General features: G+C 49.4%; 3 protein-coding genes across 3 annotated transcripts; all 3 read right to left on the bottom strand.

Annotated features, from left to right (window-relative positions):
* Positions 1-1,161: 1,161 nt before the first annotated feature.
* On the bottom strand, positions 1,162-4,588 carry LOC100281413 (brassinosteroid LRR receptor kinase). Its single transcript, NM_001154331.1, has 2 exons — positions 2,712-4,588; positions 1,162-2,094 (listed from the first exon to the last, which is right to left on the bottom strand). Exons 1-2 carry the CDS (start codon positions 4,474-4,476, stop codon positions 1,424-1,426), a joined length of 2,436 nt encoding a protein of 811 aa, NP_001147803.1. The 5' UTR covers positions 4,477-4,588; the 3' UTR covers positions 1,162-1,423.
* A 3,446-nt stretch (positions 4,589-8,034) lies between these two features.
* Positions 8,035-8,951, bottom strand: LOC100285355 (prenylated Rab receptor 2). The gene has a single exon (NM_001158247.1). The coding sequence runs from the start codon at positions 8,890-8,892 to the stop codon at positions 8,224-8,226; it is 669 nt and encodes a 222-aa protein (NP_001151719.1). The 5' UTR covers positions 8,893-8,951; the 3' UTR covers positions 8,035-8,223.
* An 857-nt stretch (positions 8,952-9,808) lies between these two features.
* On the bottom strand, positions 9,809-12,128 carry LOC100284350 (uncharacterized). The gene is made up of 4 exons (NM_001157245.1): positions 11,894-12,128; positions 10,384-10,584; positions 10,236-10,294; positions 9,809-10,093 (listed from the first exon to the last, which is right to left on the bottom strand). The coding sequence occupies exons 1-3, from the start codon at positions 12,002-12,004 to the stop codon at positions 10,241-10,243; spliced, it is 366 nt and encodes a 121-aa protein (NP_001150717.1). The 5' UTR covers positions 12,005-12,128; the 3' UTR covers positions 9,809-10,093; positions 10,236-10,240.
* Positions 12,129-14,603: the final 2,475 nt, after the last annotated feature.

The following is a 14,603-nucleotide window of genomic DNA, read 5'->3' as shown; positions in this document are numbered from 1 at the left end:
CAGATGGGTAACATGACTTGTGGGTAAAGGGTACAACCTCTGCAGAGTGTAAAACTGGTATACTAGCCGAGCTCACGGTCATGAGCAGCTCAGGACTCTCTGATGTTTAAATTATGGAACTTAAATTCAATTTTGTCATTTGCATTGCATGGGTTTATTATTAATTTTGTTCTATTACTTTACTTAAGGTTTGGTATTTACTTACACTTAGTAACTGCTAATAAAATTTTGACCAACTACTTAAAAGCAATGCTCAGCTTTAACCCCTATCATTGATCAGCCTTACACTTCACATGAGCTCCCACCTTTGGTGAGTTCATGTCACATTATTCCCCACAACTTGTTGAGCGATGATCATGTGTGAGCTCACCCTTGCTGTCTCACACCCCCCCCCCCCCCCCACAGGAGAAGAGCAGGTGGTTCAGGAGGAGCTGCCTAACACTGAGGAGTTCGATCTGATCTAGGTGGCGTTTCCAGTCGACATTGGCGCCGACGATCCTTAGTTCGTTTTATATTTATCTCTTATTTTGTAATAAGTCTTCCGCTATGTAATAAATACTCTGATGATTTATGACATTTATCTCTATACACTCTGTTATTATATATGTTGTCTTCTTGGCGCATGTATGAGATGCACCCGGCTTTGTCCTTTAAAACCGGGTGTTACAGGTAGACATTAGTCAACGCCTCGTCTTTACATGAAGGGATTGCACAAGCACAACAACTATAAAATGCCTGCTGCTAATGGTCCAACACACAGTGGTTGCCTGGTTGGGATGTTTGGTAGTCATGCTGGTTTCAGGCATGCCAGTCTAACCAGTCATGAAAATAAAATAAAAAAGGGTCCTTTGCACGCATTGCCCTATTGGACAAGCTTCTTCAGTTGACTAGTGCTAGGTGCGTTTTGCCACTCCGATTACGTTGCAGCAGTGTGCTTACAAGTACAGGGATGGTCATTTTCAGTCCAACTGCTTCTTCATGCTGGCAAATTGTCTCCTTAGTTCCCTCAGCTTGTTGCAGTGAAATGTTTGCATGCGTATTCAGTTGGCAAATTGCCTTTTCCCTTGCCAAATTGCCAATCCGTGAATTCAGGCTACTGCTGATTGCTCTACAGCAGAAACAGATCAGCTACTCGTGCTGTATACTAGGAGTAAATCAAATAGAAAAAATAATAACAATGCATTATTAATACTAGGAGTATTCTCCTCTCTTCCATCCGTCGTAGGGCACTACAGCGATGATTCTAGAGCAAATAATATTTGCCTATACAAACTGGAAATTACCTAGGAACGCAAGAAAATGATCAATCCGATCCGTCCAGTGAAACAAACAAATGAAAGAATTCCTACATATATTATCTCTCTTAATTTCTCCATTGCTTCTTTTTCTGTCTGGTAAATTCCTGTCTGGCGCTGCTTGCTTGCTACTCGTCGTCGTCTCCCGCAGAAGCAGAAGCCGCCGGCACATGGGCGGCGGCGGCGCCACCACCACCTTCTTCGCTTGGCCCAGCGCCGCCCTCGCTGCCACCAGGCCTGATCTGCTCGAGCTGCCGCAGCACCTCGTGCGCCTCGGGCCTGACCGCCGGCGCCGGGTCGACGCAGTGCAGCGCGAGCTTCAGCGTGTCCATGAGCTGCTCGTCCGCGGCCGTCCCCGCGGCGGCGTCGCGCACCAGCTCCAGGTCGAACACCTCGCTGGTCCACTCCTCCTTCACGATGGACGCCACCCACTGCGGCAGGTCCATGCCGTTGGTGCTGTCCGCGGGGGACTTGCCCGTCAGCAGCTCCAGGATGATGACGCCTAGGCTGTACACGTCCGTCTTGCCGCTCGCCTTCTTCAGCTTCGACAGCTCCGGCGCGCGGTACCCCAGCGCGCCCGCCGCCGCCAGCACGTTTGAGTTTGCCGCCGTCGTCATCAGCCGCGACAGCCCGAAGTCGGAGATCCTGGGGCTGTGCTGCTCGTCCAGGAGCACGTTGCTGGCCGTCAGGTTGCCGTGCACGATGCTCATGTCGTCGTGGAGGTAGGCCAAGCCACGCGCCGTGCCCTTGGCGATCGTCATCCGCGTCGCCCAGTCCACCGGCGTGTTGGGAGCGCGAGCTGATCATTGTTAACAGACATCAAGTTTAGATGCTAAACAGTGTCAAAAGTGCACATTAAGCTTTCAGAATGTCTAAATTGAAATGATGCTGAGTAGCTGTTCTGTTTTCAAACAAGAATGTCTAAATTGATCGGGTGGCAAAATTGTAGGAAAACGTGCTTTCAACACAACTTCAAAGTTTCAGTCCACAGTTATTGCATAGTTTGATACTGAATGCTGATGATTTTCAGGCTGAAGAAAAAAAAACTCAACATACTTCAAGTGATAAAACAGAGTTTGACACTGAATGTTGAGACGATGAATTGTAGCTCCTTACTTCATTCCTCCACAGCAAATCATAAAATGTACTTAGATTGTTTGGCCCAAAAATGCACGAGGTGATGTGTTTGTTTTCACTTCGGTCTTTTAGCTTAATCAAAAAGAAAATTCAATGCATGCATCATAATGACAGTTGCATCAGTCTTCCAATGACTGAATCTGTAGATGTTCAGACCAAGCATTTGCTGAAACATACTAGATAACACAAGCTACAACTGTTGACAGCATCTGCATTTCAGAATTCAGAAATGAACTGTAGTACTGAACAATGAACGGAGTATCAGAGCAGAAATCTGACCGTGCAAGAACGAGTGGAGGCTGCCGTTGGGCATGTAATCGAAGACGAGTAGCTTCTCCCCTTTGGGTCCCAGGTAGTATGCCCTGAGCGCCAGCAGGTTGGGGTGGCGGATCCGTCCCAGCACCGCCGCCTCGGCCTCGAACTCCTTGTGCCCCTTGGTGATCTTCTCCCGGAGCCGCTTGACGGCCACCAGGCTGCCGTCCTCCAGCGTGGCCTTGTACACCGTGCCGTAGGTGCTCTTCCCCATGATCTCGGCAGTGGCGCACAGCAGGTCGTCGGCCGTGAACGCCAGCGGCCCATCAAAGTGCACCAGCTTGCCGCCCACATCGCCACCGGACTCCACCTCCGCCGCGCCGGACCCGGGCTTCTCGCCACGCCCGGCCGCCGCGGCGGCGGCGCCAGCACCACCGGTCTCCTTGGCCGCCTGCTTCCCGCTCCGTGTTCCAGCAGTACCGCTGGGAGACCTCTTGTTCCTGCTCAGGAAACAGAGCAGGAGGCAGCAGAGGAGCAGCAGGACGAGGACGCCGACGACGACCCCGGCGACGATGAGCACGAGCGCCTTCCTGCTGAACTTGCGGCCTCCGCGCGGCGGCTCCTGCGCGGGCGACGCCGGCGCGGGGGACGGGGACGCCGGGCAGGGCGTGGAAGCAGAGTAGCCGCAGAGGAGGACGTTCCCGGTGAACGCGGGCTCCCCGAACTTGCGCGCCAGCGACGGCGGCGCCGCGCCGGAGAGGTTGTTGTAGGACACGTTGAAGGACTGGAGCGTGGCGGTGAGGTTGTCGAGCCCGGGCGGGATCTCGCCGGCCAGCGCGTTCCCGGAGAGGTCCAGCGCCTTGAGGTCCGGTAGCGCGGCGAGCTGCGCCGGGATGGTGCCGTTGAGGCTGTTGGCGGAGAGGTGGAGCTGCTGCAGCTTGGTGAGCTTGGTGAGGGACTCCGGGATGGGCCCGTCGAGGGAGTTGTGCGCGAGGCTGAGGAAGACGAGCTGGTAGCTCCCGGTGATGGCGTCCCTGTTGAGGCGCAGCTTCGAAGGCGAGCTGTAGGAGCCGGCGAAGGCGTCGGGGATGGGGCCCGAGAGGTTGTTGTAGGAGAGGTCGAGGAACATGAGCGAGGCGGAGGCGACGACCTCGACGGGTACTGCGTCGGAGAGCGCGTTCCGGCTGAGGTTGAGGCGCATGAGCCTGGTGGAGTTGGCGACGGCGGCGGGGACCGCGCCCGTGAGGCGGTTGTTGCTGGCGTCGAAGGCCTGCAGGGCGACGCACCCTCCGATGGAGGCGGGGAGGGTCCCGGAGAAGCGGTTGTTGAAGAGGTAGACGCCGCGGAGGTCCGGCAGGAAGCCGAGCGAGGACGGGACGGGGCCCGCGATGGCGTTGTCGTGGAGGCTGAGGCGGCGGAGGCGGACGAGCTGGCCGAGGCCGCGCGCGGAGAGCATGCCGCCGAGGCCGCGCCAGGGGAGCGTGATGGCCACGACGCTGCCTAGGACGCACTTGACGCCCGCCCACGCGCCCGAGCAGGCGGCGAGCCCGCTGTCGTTCCAGGAGCGCAGGAAGCCGTAGGGGTCCGAGAGGTCGTGCTTGATGGCTTGCAGGCCCTGGTAGTCGGCCTGGCTGATCACCACGCCGTCGCCCGTGGCGTGGTGGCGGTGGTGCTGGGCGATGGTAGGAGGAGCGGAGAGCAGCAGGAGGAGGAACAGGAGCGTGGACGCGGCGGCGATGCCACAGCGGCGGTGGGCGAGGCGCGGTGGAAGCCTCCGTGGCGGCGGCGGCATGGTGGGGGTGAAATGGAAGCGCAAAGCTTAGCTAATGAGCTAGGCGGCGATGGAGAGAGTGAGAGGAAGGGGAGCAGTAGAGATTGCTGCTTGCACGCAGTGAGAGTAGAGCTAAGTGTGCCTTTGCGAAGAAGATGAAGGAGGGAGCCGGGGAGGTGAAGGAATGGGCGCCAACGGCTAGTAGCAAGTGAAGAGCAGAAAAGGGAGGCACTGTCAGTCTCAGCGGTCAGCACTCACGGACGACGGGTGGTTTTAATTATTTGTTCTTCAACGGCTAGTTCCGAACCAGGCCAAGAGCGCTCTTGGACTGGCCCAATGATCCACTCCCAGGGTTGGGCTGGGTCGGGGAATGTCTCGGTCCGCAGGCCCACCTGGCCACTTCCGTGCTCCTCTCTCGGGAACCGCAACGGTTGCTAGACAACGTATTGCAAGTTTTGGCTTTGGATTATTACACGGCATCGAGCGAGCAGAAGTGAACCAGGAACCTTTTAGAACCCCATGATTTATAAAACTACAGAAATATATGGTAGATACTTACACGTACTGTAATTTTCAAAATGAACCAAATGAGTTTTTTTCATAATAAAATGGAGAGAGAGCAGTTGGAATGATCAATATTGCTCCTGTTGGCCATCTAGGATCCACAATGTTGCACTTAAATCAATACCAGCTGACATGCTGAATGGTTGCAATACTAAAAGTTGAAAGTTCAAAAACAAAAAAAAAGTTGTACATTTCAATCGAAAATGCTTAGGCCACAAGATGAATATGAGAGATGCACTACCTATCCATACTTTCAGATTTTAGCATTGCTAGATGTTAGTACAGACATCAGTTGCGCAACAGCTCTGGGCAATGTTTGATTAATCATACCTCACTGAAGCCATCTGACCATCACCATAAAGCAATTGCACTACAATATGCTTCAAACAAGTGACCCTTGATTAGGGTAGTCCGGTAGTAATGATACCTTTCTCGATCTTCCAATGGTGCAGAGAGAACTAGCATATTTCAAAAGCCAGCATGTATGGTCTGTTTTTACTAACTAGTAGCTCTGAGTAATAAACTACAAAGTCTGGTGCAATTTGGGCAACGGAAGAAGATCAGTGGAGATATATTGTATCACTGAGAGCACAGGATTGGTAACGAACAGCTCGAACCTTTCTCGCATCTCTTGATGATGCAGAGAAGGTATTAATCCTCTTTGCAGCCCTATTCAGCCCATCCAGCACATAATCCCTTCCAGTAGAATTTCCTCTTCATGGAACTGCATTGGCTTTTTGTCAGCTTAACTCCTCCAAGCCTCTTCAACAACATTAAGCCCCCCCCCCCCCCCCCCCCCCCCCCCCGAATTTCCAAGAAAATTCCTCACAGGACTGACTGTGGTGAAATATTAATCGAAGAAGTTGTTTCCTCAATTTTGACATCTCTTCCATCGTTTTCAGATGAAGTGAATTCACTCCACAGAATTCCACTGTATTTTCTGACAATTCAAACAACCACAGCGCATGAGCAACGGTTAGAGCATCACTGCTAGGATTGACAAATTGTGCACGGGAATCTCTAACCATTGCCTTGCGTTTCTTCGCCTGTCCCTTCCTTTCTTGTTGATCCTCATCATCAACACATCAGAAGACCAAGTGTTGTCGTACCCTTGCGTCATTACATGCAGTTAACAGATGCGAAAAGACAAAAATGTCCATGCAATTTATTATAATTTTATCCCTCATTTTATTATCTAATTGTGATTTTATCTCTGTTGGGGTTGCGCCCATATAGAATAGGAGGATAGTTCAAACCTTCCACCCATTTCTTTTCATATTTTTTTTATTTTAATCACTGATTCTGGTATTCACTAACGACGTTGAAGTTTTTTTTAAAACTTTTTTACATATACAGATTTTTTTGTTTTGTTTTTAATTTTTGTGTATACAAAACAATTATTTTTTGTTTGTAAACGTTTTTGCATATACAATGCATATTATAGCTTTTTGCATATACAAGATAATTGTTATTTTTAATCTTTTTGCATATACAAGATAATTATTTTTGTTTGAAAACCTTTTTGCATATACAACACATACTCACCTTTTTTTTCATTTACAAGACATGCTCTAGCTTTTTGCATATACAAGACAATATTTTTGTTTGACCTTTTTGCATATGCAAGACATACTCTGCCTTTTTCCATATACAAGACATGCTCTAGCTTAACTCCCTTTTCTGTTGCATTATTATGCTTCCAGAAACCTCCCTTTTTCTTGCACATATAAGGCATACTATTATCTTTTGGCAACAAAGCCAAAGACCAAATGCACACAAACGTTTTCTATGTTTTACATGTGTGAGCTGAAGCCGAATTCCGGGATGTTTACTGATTATTATCACAAGGGGTAATAAAAATACAAATATAATGCTACGAATAACAAGAATATATTTCTGCTCGATGATACATGGGAATAAACAAACTCCAGTTTACAGACGATGGCGCCTGTCCCTTCCTTTCTCGTTGATCCTCACTATCTGAATCCGATTATGATCTTTTGATGCACAACTGAATTCATTTTGCATGAGAAAAAGACATGGAAAACTCAAAGCAGATGCAGCAACAGATGCAAATCCCAATATGAAGTTAGGTCTGGTAAAGCATAGGGAAGGGAAATTTTAACTGCAACATGAACAGGAAAGGCAACACATCAGAAAACGATACAGTTAACAGATGCAAAAAGACAAAAATGTCCATACAATTTATTATGATTTTATCCCTTATTTTATTATGATTTTATCTATGTTAGGGTTGCGCCCATATAGAATAGGAGGATAGTTCAGACCTTCCACCCATTTCTTTTCCTATTTTTTTATTTTTTAATCACTGATTCTGGTATTCACTAACGACTTTGAAAGGGAGGGGTTTGTTAAAACGGAGGGGTAAAATCACAAAGTTAAAAAGAGAAGGGTAAATAACAATTGCAAGTCCAATCCCTTTTTAAAACTTTTTTACATATACAATTTTTTTTGTGTATACAAAACAATTATTTTTGTTTGTAAACATTTTTGCATATATAATGCATACTATAGCTTTTTGCATATACAAGATAATTGTTATTTTTAATCTTTTTTGCATATACAAGATAATTGTTATTTTTAATCTTTTTGCATATACAAGACAATTCCTTTTGTTTTTAAACCTTTTTGCATATACAAGACATACTCACCTTGTTCCATTTACAAGACACGCTCTAGCTTTTTGCATATACAAGACAATATTTTTTTTGTTTTTGTTTTTTGACCTTTTTGCATATGCAAGACATGCTCTACCTTTCTCCATGCACAAGACATGCTCTAGCTTAACGTACTCCCTTTTCTCCCGTTGCAATAATTTGCTTCCAGAAACCTCCTTTTTTTGCACATATAAGGTGGCATACTATTATCTTTTGGCAACAAAGCCAAAGACCAAATGCACACAAACGTTTTCTATGTTTTACATGTGTGAGCTGAAGCCGAATTCCGGGATGTTTACTGATTATTATCAAAACGTGTAATAAAATACAAATATAATGCTACGAATAACAAGAATATATTTCTGCTCGATGATACATAAACAAACTCCAGTATATGGTTTGATTTGTTGCTTTCCGTAGCTATATATAGTAGTATAATTTTTGAGCTGCATAAATAGTTCCGCGAAAATAATCGATCAAGAAAATGGCAGTGACCTCAAGCATAGCATCTATTACAGACTCATGATCAGACGCGGCCTCCGGTGGCGGAGGCGATGAGCGACAGCAGCGGGTTGCCGGTGCCGCCGGCAGCCTGGTCAACATCGTCGAGGAAGAGGTCCTCGGGCACGCGGCACGCGCCGTGCGCGCAGACGATGGCGGTCCCCAGCGCGAGCGCGGAGAAGATGAGCGAGCCCACCGACGTGAGGAAGACGACGAACGCGGAGGCGGCGGCGAGGCCTCCGAGCACCTCGCGGTCGGAGAAGGTGCGGCCGAACGCGGAGACGGGGGGCGCGTCGGCGGGGCGGAGCACGTAGAGGAGGCACCAGGCGGCGAGCAGCGCCAGCAGCGCGGCCAGGGAGAAGGGGTGCGCCAGGAGCGCCGCGGCGAGGCACAGCGCGGCCACGGCGGCGTAGTTGACGCGGAAGTAGGCCAGGTTCTTGCGCAAGCGGGACGTGGCCTCGGCGAGGGACTCCGGGCGGGAGAGAGCCGAGCGGTCCGCGAGCTCGGACCAGGGGCGGGCGCCCGACAGCGCGCGCCGGGTGGTGTCGAGGAGGCGGGAGAGGAAGGCCCGGATCGCCGCTGGGTTGGTGTCGGTGGCGTCCGCGGAGGATATGGCCGTGGGCGCGGGTGTCGGGGGTGCTGCGGCCGCCGGGACGACCGTGGTGGGGAGGAGCGGAGGCGATGCCGCGGCCATGGCGATCTCTCTGTCTCGGCGGGTTTGGCGGATCTGAGGAGGACCTGGACGACGCGGAGAGAGAGAGATCCGCGCGACGCGAATTAATAGAGAAATGGAGGTCCGCACCGCACCGACACAGCGGTCAACGGTTCACCACGGTGCACGTTTTCTTCTTGCCAAAAAAAAAAACCAGCACTAAAATCAGTTTTTTTTTGTTGGTTCCTGCAAGAGTTCCTCATTAGACTCAGAACTACAACCGGCTTATAATAATTGTGACAGCAGAAAAGAACGAGAGCAAATTGTGTACAAAATTCGTCGGTTATATTTGAGTACGTATAGTTTTTTTATACAAAAAATGCATACAGTTTGATATGGGATATGTGAACAATTTCAGCACTGTTGTGGGTTTTTTTAGACTAAAAAGCAATGGTTAGGTAGAGATGCAATGTTATTTTTGGTGTCATGCACGGGAAGAAATTCAATTCAATCAACAAGAAGCAGAAGGCCAGGATGCTGGGGAGCACTCCTTTTCCAGGTTAGGCAGCAACCAAGCCAACAAGAGTAGGTGCAGGTCTAATGTCACTACCTACAGCTAGCAGGTCTGCAAAGTTCTTGCAATTTGGATCTAGGAGAAGAAACATCCACATCCAGCACACCAACAAAGTTCTTGCATCATTCCTTGAATGTGGCCAAACCTACCTCGGTTCCTCCCCTTGCATCATTCCTTGAATGCATTCCACTACTACTAGGCCAGCAAATTTGTTTGAAACAACAAACAGTGTGGCTATGAAGAGGAATTTCAGTTAGCAGCCAATATCCCCTGTAACTGTAAGCCTATAGTAAAAACAACACTAGCTTTGGCAGATTTCCGCTAGGTTAACAGAGAACACACGGTTTGAAGATACAGTTACCAAACCCGAAGGACCAACCATAATAAATGATAATATAGACTGATATCAAGCCAATACCAATAACAAGATAGCACAGGCATGCTATGCTAGGTAGGAAGCAAGCACTCTGACACGCCAGCACCCCACTTCCAGTTCCACGACAACAGTTACTGTTTCTCAGTTCAGCACCGATTAAGACACATCTTATGACATTGTCCTTAATAGGCAATAGCCATGGGCATTAGGTACCATGATTCCACGAATTTCTTTTATTTCAGCTGCAGACCTCAAGTCTAGAAGGTGGAGCCGTTCCAACCGAAGTCCGAGCGCTGCATCATCAATCACAGAATTAATGTATCAGTGAGTGCTGACGAATAGCATGACACTGAGAATACCTAGCTAGCACCATCTAGGTAGGCAAGAAAGATGAAAAACTAAGAAGATGGGATGAAACAACAGGTGGTTATTTACATGATCTACTCTTGATGCAAAGCATGCAAACATTGAGCATTTTCTTGTGCAGGATGAGCCTAACAAACAGCAAAATTAATATGAGAACATTGGGGGAAGGTTCAAAATGAGCGAGATCACTCGAACAAGAAATACTGGCTGCGCTTACCTTCGAGTCATAGAACTTGAGGTAGAAGCGTGACTTGGGAACAGACAGCTTTGACTCCAGGATAGAAGCGATGCCAGCACTAAGCTTCTTGTTCACATCAGGGTTCAGGCCTCCGATGGAAACCAGCTCACCGTAAGCTGCTGGCTCCTGGGTACCTCCAAATGCCATAGGCACCGAACCCTTGAGAACAACCATCACGTACTGTGGGAGGATAACCGTTCAAGTTAGTTCCTCAAGAGGATAGTACTCAAAGAGAAACTGCTTTACCCAAATAGGTCAAGATCAGGGGAAACAATAAAAGCTCATGTGCAGTAATTTTGGCCTAGCACCACAGGTCAACAACCAGGAATTCAAACAGTGTTCATCGGTACCATGATTCCACGAATTTCTTTTGTACTTGGTAGTAGCAAAGCAGCTACCTGACTAACACTAAATGGGCTACACAGGTAACAGAAGATGAAAACATGTGACCTCTAGTACGGGGCATGAAAATTTGGGTACTGAACTACATAGCTAAGCAGCTGCCTGCGGAACACTAACACAAAGTACCGACGAACATGAGCAGCCAAATTTGATCTATATGTAAAATTGATGGATGTAGTACTAAGGTAACATAAAGGAAAAGCACATGCAGCCTATGGTCTACATATTTAACAGCCTACTTGATATTAGCGCTGAAGAATGTTATGCACTAGGGGTTGCTGGCTGATAGAAATCTAGTCCAGAAAAACTGTGAACATAAATTTTCATCAATGACTGAGCAAATTGTCAGGATAGTGTAGATGGTAGGTAAATGGTTTGGCATTTCTTGTACTGCATGGTTGCAATGGTCAGTATATCAGTTCTATATAGACAATAGGGATGCAGTCTCATACTTTGAGTTATCTAATTGTCTTCCTCAACGCTGAAACTATTAAAATGAAAAAAAATTACAGTTTAGTTATATACGAAGATATGAACTCAGTTTAAGCAATGGCTACTATGGTGCTGTTTGGTCGAGGACGGGCAACAGCAACGCTGTGAATGGATGGCGGGCTGTAAACGCTGAAATAAACAGCCTCTATATGCAGGAAACTGCGGTCCCATTCTAGGGACTGTAGGCTGTGCCATGTGAATATTAACAAGGGGTTAGGGATTGTAGGTAAAAATCCCCGTTGCAGTATTTTACCAAAACATGTGTACAGCTTATAGAGGTAAAAAAATCCTCATTGCAGTATTTACAGAAGACTAGAAATATTGGGAGATTTACTGATTCACACGAATTCTCTTTAAACTAACATCAACAGACACGATCAATTGATTGATAACGTGCAGAAAGGTGTCGTGGAGCGATGCACATCCTGCTCAAAACCCTAACAGATTGTCAAGTGCCAACTAAAAAAAGGAAGCATAATCTCCACCAACCAAATAGACCCACAGTCTACAAGAGCCTACACAAGCAACAAGATAAAAGGAACCAGCGGGGAAGAGAGAAGTCCGGGGGAAGGGGTCGTGGAAGGCGGAGGCTTACGGCCTCGGGCTTGCCGATGATGTTGGCGACGGACTTGGAGGCTTCGGCGAGGATGGCGGAGGTGTCCACCCCCTCCAGGTTCACGTTGGTCGACACGTTCAGGCACGGCATCCTCGCTCGCTGCCGCTTCTTCTTCCTCTTCCTCCTGTCCGCGACTGCCTTCTGCGCCTCTGGCCCTCTGCTATCTTCTGCTCCTCTCCCTCTCTATCCTGCTAACGGAAAGGGAAAGGAATCTCCTCTGCTGCTCTGCCTGCCTAGGCTAATAATGGGCCGTTTGGACCTGTTAGTTTCCCGTTCTCTATGGGCCCTAGCCCATTTTATGTCATATCCTCCTCTCTTTGCCCAGATCCCGTGGTTAAAAGTCATCATCACATCACGTCGTCGCAAATTTGCAACGTCCGATGATGATTCACTTGCACAATACTGGATCAGCCAAACACCATAGTAGACCCAAACGCAATAGCATTCACCGGCTCAGAAATAGTGACAAACTGCAAAAATTCAACAACTGTGACTATTCGATTTTACCAGAGTATTGTTCTCTAGTATTTTAACCTCCAGCCGTTTGCGAAAAGATGGGTGTTGACGCCTTTTCGCAGCGCCAAATACTCAAAAAGAATCGGCGGCGGTGCTCTCTGGTCAGGCGCGGACGGTCCGCGGCACAGGGCCGGACGGTCCGCGACCTGGCGTGAGGCGGCGGTGTTCTCTGGTCAGGCGCGGACGGTCCGCGGCACAGGGCCGGACGGTCCGCGACCTGGTGCAGGAGCTCGGGTTCCCTGCCTGACGGCCGGACGGTCCACGCCCTAGGGCCGGACGGTCAGCGCGTGCGCAGGGGCGGCGGAAGATCGCCGGCGGCGCCTAGATCTCGCTCCCGGGAGGGACCCGTCGGGGAGGAGAGATCCTAGGAGTTGTCTAGGCTCGGGCAGGCCGACCTAGACTCCTCTAATCGACGTAGAGTCGAGGAGAGGCGGAGAATTTGGGGATTGAGAGGCTAAACCTAAACTAGACTAGAACTACTCCTAGGATAAAAGGCGAAATAGAAGTGTTTGATTCGATTGATGATTACAAATCGGTCGTAGACCTCTCTTTTTATAGAGGAGGGGGGCTGGACCCTTTACACGACTGGATTCCGAGCTAATTCCGCAAATCTAGCCAACAAACATAGCACAAAACTCGGAACACTAAACTGTTCTGCGCATGCGCGGACTGTCTGGACCGCGGATCGTCCGGCCTTAGGGCCGGACCGTCCGCAAGGCTCAAAACGGTGCTCAACATATGTCCCCCTGCCTTTTGGTGGAGCTGAGCAAACCAAAAGCAACTAACTCGATGTGATTACATCGGTTCTCTTAGGCATCTTGCCACATACTAGGATGGTACTGTTTGAGGAAACGCCCATTCAAAGACTTAGGCAAATCCTTGCCTTGTAATGTTTGTAGCAAATAGGCGTTGCCAGACATCACATGTTTTACTTTATAAGGACCCTCCCAGCTTGGCGACCATTTCCCGAACCTCCGGTGTTTATTCCTTAGAGGCAGGATAGTCTTCCACACCAGGTCCCCTACTTGAAATGATTTTGCTTTGACCTTCTTGTTGTAGGCACTGGCTACCATGATCTTGTCCTTTTCTATTGCTCCCAAAGCTATCATCCTCTTGTCGGTCACCTCATCAATATTATCCATCATTGAATCATAATAATCAGTAGCAGTTAGATCATTTTGTCTGGCGAACCTGACAGCATTCAAACTTATTTCCACAGGCAACACTGCTTTCTGCCCATAGACAAGCTCAAAAGGAGACACTTTAGTAGCCCTATGTTTAGATATCCTATGAGCCCATAAAGCTTCAGACAAAATCTTATGCCAATTTTTAGGATTATCAGATATCTTCTTTTTTATCAAATTAATCAATGTCCTATTACTAGACTCGGTCTGTCCATTGTGTCGGGGACCATAATTAGGGGTACCCTCAAGACTCCTAATTCTCAGCTGGTAACCCCCATCAGCACAAAGCTGCAAAGGCCTGATGGGTGCGATTAAGTCAGGGATCGGTCCATTCGAGGGACTCGATCACGCCTCACCCGAGCCTAGCCTCGGACAAGGGCAGCCGACCCCGGAGGATCTCCGTCTCGCCCGAGGCCCCCCTCCAGCGACGAACATATTTCCGGCTCACCCGAGGCCCTGTCTTCGCCAAGAAGCAACCCTGACTAAATCGCTGTGCCGACCGACCAAATCGCAGGAGCATTTAATGCAAAGGTGGCCTGACACCTTTATCCTGACGCGCGCCCTTCAGTCGACAGAGCCGAAGTGACCACCGTCACTTCGCCGCTCCACTGACCGGCCTGACAGAAAGACAGCGCCGCCTGCGCCGCTCCGACTGCAGTGCCACTTGACAGAGTGAGGCTGACAGGCAGTTAGGCCCAGCCTCAGGCACCATAGGAAGCTCCGCTCCGCCCGACCCAGGGCTCGGACTCGGGCTAAGCCCCGAAAGACGGCGAACTCCGCTCCGCCCGACCCAGGGCTCGGACTCGGGCTAAGCCCCGGAAGACGGACCCAGGGCTCGGACTCGGGCTAAGCCCCGGAAGACGGCGAACTCCACTCCGCCCGACCCAGGGCTCGGACTCGGGCTAAGCCCCGGAAGACGGCGAACTCCGCTCCGCCCGACCCAGGGCTCGGACTCGGGCTAAGCCCCGGAAGACGGCGAACTCCGCTCC

This window comes from Zea mays, chromosome 4 (assembly GCF_902167145.1).
Source record: "Zea mays cultivar B73 chromosome 4, Zm-B73-REFERENCE-NAM-5.0, whole genome shotgun sequence".
Classification (NCBI taxonomy): Eukaryota; Viridiplantae; Streptophyta; class Magnoliopsida; order Poales; family Poaceae; genus Zea; species Zea mays.
The sequence above is the reverse complement of the archived record's forward strand: the minus strand, read 5'-3'. Positions and strand labels throughout refer to the sequence as shown.

Excerpts from the sequence above, each read along its gene's own strand:
- LOC100281413 (NM_001154331.1), bottom strand. The coding sequence starts at position 4,476 with ATGCCGCCGCCGCCACGGAGGCTTCCACCGCGCCTCGCCCACCGCCGC. Across the intron at positions 2,095-2,711 it reads CCTCCACTCGTTCTTGCACG|CTCGCGCTCCCAACACGCCG; the intron begins GTCAGATTTCTG and ends AACAATGATCAG.
- LOC100285355 (NM_001158247.1), bottom strand. The coding sequence starts at position 8,892 with ATGGCCGCGGCATCGCCTCCGCTCCTCCCCACCACGGTCGTCCCGGCG.
- LOC100284350 (NM_001157245.1), bottom strand. The coding sequence starts at position 12,004 with ATGCCGTGCCTGAACGTGTCGACCAACGTGAACCTGGAGGGGGTGGAC. Across the intron at positions 10,585-11,893 it reads TCATCGGCAAGCCCGAGGCC|TACGTGATGGTTGTTCTCAA; the intron begins GTAAGCCTCCGC and ends ATCCTCCCACAG. Across the intron at positions 10,295-10,383 it reads TCAAGTTCTATGACTCGAAG|GCTCATCCTGCACAAGAAAA; the intron begins GTAAGCGCAGCC and ends GCTGTTTGTTAG.